General features: G+C 49.2%; 1 protein-coding gene across 1 annotated transcript; it reads left to right on the plus strand.

Moving 5' to 3' along the window:
• The first annotated feature begins 2,327 nt into the window (after window positions 1–2,327).
• FUT4 (fucosyltransferase 4) lies at window positions 2,328–6,486 on the plus strand. Its single transcript, XM_063329459.1, has one exon. It carries the CDS (start codon window positions 2,328–2,330, stop codon window positions 3,603–3,605), a length of 1,278 nt encoding a protein of 425 aa, XP_063185529.1. The 3' UTR covers window positions 3,606–6,486.
• Window positions 6,487–7,357: the final 871 nt, after the last annotated feature.

Raw genomic sequence — 7,357 nt, forward strand, 5'->3', positions numbered from 1 at the left:
GAAGAAGAGGTGAAGGGATGATTTAATGGGAGCCAGCAACTACCTGGAGGTAAATTATGAAGGTGATGGAGCCAGACTCTCTTTGGATATAACGAGAGACCACAGACACAAATTGCAGGTTGGGGGGCTTAGGAAAAAATTCTGAACAGAGAGGGTGGCGCAGCCCTGGGACCGGCTGCCAGAGGTGGTGTGATGTCTCATTCCTTGAATGTTTTCAACACCTTGGTCCTAGTCCAGCCAGCACTGAGGTGAGCACCTTGGCTAGTGCTGGCAATGGTGCTCCTCTGCGTGGGAGGGTGGATGAGTGACCCCCGGAGATCCCTTCCAACCAACGCTGTACGTTGGAGCAGAGTCAGTAAGATACTGCCTATAACCACAGCTGTTGGCATTTCTTCTGTTTTACAAGGGCTTACAACACGGACAACAGAAGTCTGCAAGCGCTTTTATATACAATTAATAATTTTATGGATGCACATAACCTAGTTACTAACCTAACACCAACCTCACACACAACTCTTCTTTATTTTTGGGGGTAAACAGGCTTGAATCACCTTTTTTTAACTAATATAGAGACAAGTCACAGGGCGTTGACCTATGTCATGTGTAAAAACTATGCTGCAAATGATCAGTGAGAATTTATGCCTGGAGTAACTCCGCTGCCTTCAGTAGATCTGTATGAGAGGACCCTGGATGTATGGCTGATGGACATGAAAACGCGTAGTGTCAGAGCTGGAAACTCTCCAGTCCTGGACACACGGTCTCTGAACTGTGTGAATCAATGATCTCTTAGTTCACTGAACCAAATGACTTGGGGAAAAAAGTTTTGAGCCTATCATCTGATACACTTTTTCACACCAGCTCTATAAAAAACAGAGCTGGAAAAAGTAATTATCTGGTAACCATGAGGTTTTGTAGTTTTTAAATAGCTGTGACATTTAAAATTTTTAATGTAAACATATGTGGTTCTAAGAAAGTTTTAAAAAGACAAAAAAAAAATTCCTGTTCTTTAATTTCTTTTCTTTTAGTTTCCAAATTGTTAATCCTTTCAGAGGTGCTTGAAACTGTTTGAATTTGACAGGAATTCAAAGAAGTGGTGCCACTTCTTTTTTCTTTTTTTTTTTTTTATTGCTAAATGAGTGACTTATTCAAACCTTCCCTCAACTTCAACTCTCTAAATTGCAACTGTTTCAAAAGAAAACTCCCTGCCTCTTCCGAAGTACTCCTCTGCAAGGCCACCGAATGCAGTGTGTGAGCCGTAGTCAGCTGGTGGGGGAAACCCCTTTTGCCCGAGTTCAAAACCTCCGACTCTGGTTCAGGGGTGGACTGGAAGAAGTAAGTGGGAAGGTACGTGGAAAGCAGCAGAGCAGATGTGAGACCGTGTCGGCCTTGGTGGCCTGGGTGGCAGGGCTCTGCCCATGGCTCAGAGCCCATGGGTGCCCCGAAGCCCCCCGTGAGCCGCCCCTGCGACCCTTCCTGTGCCTGCTGGGGTCTGGGATCTGGCGAGGGGGACCCATCAGGAGCGTGGGGACACAAATTCCCTCTGCAGCCCTGAGTCGGGGATGAGCAACCGAGCGGGATGGAGAGCAAGGGCTGCCACTGCCTGCACCTGCCTGTGGCCACCTCAGTGACCCATAGGGCTACCACTGCCGGCACCTGCCTCAGTGAGTCACAGAGCTGCCATTGCCCACACGCTGCCCACAGCTACCTCAGGGAGCCCCAGGGCTGCCATTGCCTGCACCTGCCTGTGGCCACCTCAGTGAGCCCTGGGGCTGCCATGGTTGGCACCTGCCCGTGGGCATCTCAGCGACCCCCAGGGCTGCCATTGCTAACACACTGCCCATGGCCACCTCAGGGAGCCCCAGGGCTGCCATTGCCTGCACCTGCCTGTGGCCACCTCAGTGAGCCCTGGGGCTGCCATGGTTGGCACCTGCCCATGGGCATCTCAGCGACCCCCAGGGCTGCCATTGCTAACACACTGCCCATGGCCACCTCAGTCAGCCCCGGGGCTGCCATTACTTGCACATGCTTGTGACCACCTCAGCGAGCCCCAGGGCTACCACTGCTCACACGCCGCCTGCAGCCACGTCAACGAGCCCCGGGGCTGCCACTGCCTGCACCTGCCCGCAGCCACCTCAGCGAGCCCGGAGCTGCCATCGCGGCACCCGCCTCCCGGGAGCGGAGGCGAGGCGCCGGGGCCCAGCCGGGAGGCCCCAGGCGAAGCGCGGGCGGGGCAGGGCGGCACCCGAGGGCGGGCCGCGGCGGTGGGCGGGCGGACGCGGGTCCGGGAGGCGGCGGGTCCGCCGGCCGCCCGGGGAGGACGGGTCGGCATGGCCGGGCGGGGCGCCGGCCGTGGCACCTCCCCGCCGGCGGGGCAGGGGGTGGGGGCTGAGAGGCGGCGGCGGCAGCAGCCCCAGCCGCAGCCCCAGCCCCAGCATGCGCCGGCCGGCCCCGGCCCCGCGGCTGCCCCGCGGCGGCCGCCAAGGGCAGAGAGGCGGCAGCGGGCGGCCTGGATGGAGCCGGCCCCGCGCCGCCGCCCCTCCGGGCGGCTCGTCTGCCCGCGGCGGTGGCGCCGGCGGCTGCGCGGGCGGCGGTGGGCGCTGGCGGCCGGGCTGCTGGGCGCCGCCGCCGCCCTCGCCCTCTACGCCCGCCTGCCGGAGCCGGCGGCCCCGCCGGCCTCTGCGGGAGGCCGGCTGGGCGGCGAGGTGAACGTGCTGCTGTGGTGGGAGCCCTTCGGCCGGCCGCGGCGCACGGCAGACTGCCTGCGGCGGTACAACATCACCGGCTGCCGCCTCAGCGCCGACCGCAGCCGCTACGGCGAGGCGCAGGCCGTGCTCTTCCACCACCGCGACCTGGCACTGCACGGCGCCCAGGGGCTGCCCCGCGGGCCCCCGCCGCGGCCCCCGCGGCAGCTCTGGGTGTGGATGAACTTCGAGTCGCCCTCACACTCCCCCGGGCTGCGGGGGCTGGCCGGCCTCTTCAACTGGACCATGTCCTACCGGCGGGACTCGGATATCTTCGTGCCTTACGGCTACCTCTACGCCCCGCCGGCACCCCGGCCCTTCGTCCTGCCCCGCAAGACGCGGCTGGTGGCCTGGGTCATCAGTAACTGGAACGAGGAGCATGCGCGGGTGCGCTACTACAGGCAGCTGAAGGAGCACCTGGCCATCGACGTGTACGGGGCACGGGGGCTGGCGCTGGCCAAGGGCGGCCTGGTGGAGACCGTCTCAGCCTACAAGTTCTACCTGGCCTTTGAGAACTCCCAGCACACCGACTACATCACCGAGAAGCTCTGGAGAAATGCCTTCGCAGCCAGCGCTGTGCCCGTCGTCCTTGGCCCCCGCAGGGCCAACTACGAGCGCTTCATCCCCCCCGACTCCTTCATCCACGTCGACGACTTCCCCAGCCCCCGGCTGCTGGCCACCTACCTGAAATTCCTCGATAAAAGCAAACCCAACTACAGGAGGTATTTTGCCTGGAGGAAGAAGTACGAGGTCCATGTCACCTCCTTCTGGGACGAGCATTTCTGTAAGGTTTGCGAGGCCGTGAGGGCAGCTGGGGACCAAATCAAGACTGTACGAAATCTGGCTGGCTGGTTTGAAAGCTGATGTTCCTGGCGGCTGAGGTTCACCAACCTCAGTGGACTGCGTCAAGGCATAGGGAAGGATGAGTCTCACCGAGATCGTTAGCCAAGAAGGTGTGCAGGAGGCTGTCATCAGTGAGAGAAGCGTAGAGGTAAACAAGCTGTGAAAAGCCCACAAAAGGAAGATTTTTACTGAAGTGCAAAATTGTGGAAATACAAAGAAACATCAGGCAAGGTGATTCTTAAAGAGCAAAGTTAAATTTCCAGAAGCTGTACAGATCTGAAACCTTCACAGTTGTGCACAGCTCGACATAAATAACTGATGCCAAGTTCTTCAGCTGCACAGCTGAAACCAATTTTGCCAGCTGTGACAGCTTCCTGGACCATGAAACTTTCTTCTGCGTACAGGGTGTACATGATCAGCGCTGGCTTTCTGTACTCCGAAGACAAAAGTGAATATATTTAAGTGATTATTAGGCGCGTGAAGGCTGTTTGCAGACAAATTCTGAGCCGCAAGTGTTGAATGTAAGAATGTAATAATACAGTAGCACTTTTTAGCAATGCTTGAAATGGCAGCAACCAACCAATAACGCTTTGAACCAAATAATAATTCCATTTAGGAAAAAGTGTACGGAGAGGGCTGGATCCGAGTGGAACAAACAGCTCAGATGATGTAGAGTATTCCTTCCACCGGCCACCGAAACCATATCCTGTATGAAGGTGGAGAAGAACTTTAAGTACAGAAAAATACAGACTGTAGAAAAAAAGTTGGAACACTTCCACCCTCCTTTTATTCAGGAATTAGAAAATGTTTACAGGAATCTGCATGTTTTTCTCTGCAAAATTACTGCCATATAGGAAAAAAGCAGGGAAAGGCTCAGAACTACAGGGTTTGTATTACTGTATTGGACAGGTATACAGAAAGGCTAACTTATTTCTCTAGTATTAGACTGCCCTGTTGTGTAGCGATTGTTTTGGTTTATGGCACGCGTTTTTAAAAATTCTGGCAGGTGACAGACTTGTCAGAATGCCACTTTGCTATTTGTGAAAATTTTTATTACCAAAAAAACCCAGCCCCAACCCAAAACTCAAGTCCTAAATCACGGCCTTTCAAAAAGAAAATTACTGTAGAGAATAAGGTCTAGGCTGTTGGTAAAATACAGATTGCGTGAGGAAAGAATATGAAAAGGGAAAGATTTACTGGGTTGTTTTTTTCCTTTGATTTTTGAGGGTTTTTTCCAGCTCAGTTTTTTAATCAATAAATAGGTTCCCAAGATAAAACTTCCTTCACTCAGTGCCTACCGGGAACATTTACAGTAGTTATTCCCTTCCAGGCTCTGCCATTTTGCTGGAGTCTTCCTAGTAGTCAGTTTTTGGTTACTTTCTGGTTATGTGTAATCTTGCTTGGTGAAATCCAGAAGGAAACTGGAGAAGAAAGTCAGTTGCAAATAAAAGATGGGGATCAGAACAGGTGAGTTTAGTGGCATTTGTGGTTAGAAAAGGATTAGATTTTTGAAGAGCAATAAGGGATGTTGGGTAGACGCTCTTTAGATCTATAAGCTAGACATCCTATTGTAATTTTTTATTTTATTTAGATGTTCCCTATGAATAGGTAAGCATAGAGCTAAAGATTACTGAAAAAGCGTTTCTCTGCCATGGCTACCCATAAAATGGGTTTTGATAACTTTAAAAATTAAATTTAAAAAATAAATTACATTCAGAATTGAATTTTAAATTAAAAAAATTAAATTTACATATAGCATTAACAGTAATAGCTACGTGTCGGGATAATAAAATCTGTCTCTCCCTTTGAATTGCCCTTTTTTTTTCTGTTTAGTTTTTATGACGGTTCATGTAAATGTATACAAAACCACAATCTTAAAATGGTGAACTAGTATTTAAGATTCCACTACTTTTTATTAGCGTGCTGAAACTAGTGCATTTTTTTCAGTCCTCCTAATTTTTTTAGCATTTTCTGAAAGTTGCCAGACATACAATTCTTCTGCGTAATCATTAGTAATCATCCACAGGCTACAGGAGCATCAGAATTTCCAAAGATCGCAACCAATATTTTATTCTCAGCCTCTCTAAGAAAAGCGGTTGAAATCTTTGATGAACAAGAGTTTTGTAAAATTCAGAAGAGCTATGCAATAAATAAAGCATCATGTTTGAATAAGATGTTCACAGTTGTGCTGCATTTGTAAGTTATGCATTAAGTATATTCAAGAACTGTATAATGACAACTGCAGTATTGTAATTATTGCAGAGCTCTTGCTTTGGGAGAGAAAAGAAGCTTTTTCTAGTTTCATAGTCCTTGCGTCAGCATTGCACACTTTTTCCCTTTAGGTTTGGGAGGAAGTTCAGCCCTGGTCTACAGCTGCTGAAGTCAGTAGCATCTCTATAAATCCAGTTTGGTTTTTGGCTCACGCGCTCCGCAGGCTGTTAGCGTGGGACCGGGAGCTCAGGACTGGCTTTTGGAATTCACTTTGTAGAGCCCAAGTTCAAATGCGAATAAAAAGTCTGAGCAAATTGGATTGTAGATCAGGTACCCGACTCCACAAGATATTGCAGGTGATGTATATAATCCATCTGTAAAAATTAAGCAAACGTGTTTTCTATTTTAAGTAGAGAAAACTATTTTAATGTCGTTCGATAAAGTGTTTTATTCCATGCCTTAGAATATTGGGGTAGAGGGAGAGAAAGGAAGACCATTTCCTTCTGTTTTTTATAAGGAGAAGAAATAATATTACTTTTTCATTATGGTACAAATGGAACAGAGAATTATGTGATCCTTTAAGTTACGTATTGTATCTCAGGGAATTTTATACTGTAAAGTCTCTTAACCTTCATAGAATGAAGTAACTTTGTATTAATTATTTAGATTGACACTCAATAAAATTAAAGGAAGTAGCACAAAATGACACTTTTTTTTTTTTATTCCATCTTCTTTGTGTGTTATGAAATCTGTAGAAAACCTCTTTTTAAAACAAATTTATTTCTTTTCATGATTGTTTAATCAATAAAAGTGGCTGATTGTTCTCAAAGTAGTCAGACCGTCTGAGGCTAGGAATGAAACCTGGTTGTGCCAGGAGAGAAATATTTTCATAGGAGAGGCTGTACAGGGTTATTTTCCTTGTGAAAAGGAGCATTTATTGAAGTTGGACGTCTGCTGGAAAAATGTCATTTCAAACAAAACCAAAAAACAGACTTTCTTTTGACCGACAGAGAATTTGAATGCGGTTGGATTTTTTTCTCCCCTTCAATTTCAAAACGAAATGGAGATTGTGTTTATTGTGATCTTCAGCAGGTAGTGCTACAGCTGCGGCTTTTTTTCGTGCTTGTTCATCGTTGCCTTCAACTCAGCCGCAAAAGACAAAGGGCCCGAAGCTCTTTTCCCCCCGGCTTTGGTTGACACCGAGCGCGGCACAGGCCATTGCTCACCTCTCTCTTTGCTCAGCTTCTCTACTGCGTGGTGCGTGCTATTGAGAAATTTCAGCGTTTCTGAAATGTCCTGCCCAGCCAGGGTGGGGTAAGTGCTACAGTCCTCACTTCTCTATCCCTCAGGCGACCCATGTGTCACCATCACCTTTACCTTTTGTAAGCAGAGCTTAAACTGACCGCTTGTTTACTTGGGCCTGAGGCGGGAAATGTGTTTTTTTGCTGGTTTTCCAGATGTGATTGAACTCTGGGTTGGGGAAACTGGTGGAAATATTTTTCTGCCAAATGTTGGATTCAAGCTTGTTTGGTGACTTTACGAAGTGAGTTATGCCTGATTAA

Source organism: Chroicocephalus ridibundus, chromosome 1 (assembly GCF_963924245.1).
Source record: "Chroicocephalus ridibundus chromosome 1, bChrRid1.1, whole genome shotgun sequence".
NCBI lineage: Eukaryota > Metazoa > Chordata > Aves > Charadriiformes > Laridae > Chroicocephalus > Chroicocephalus ridibundus.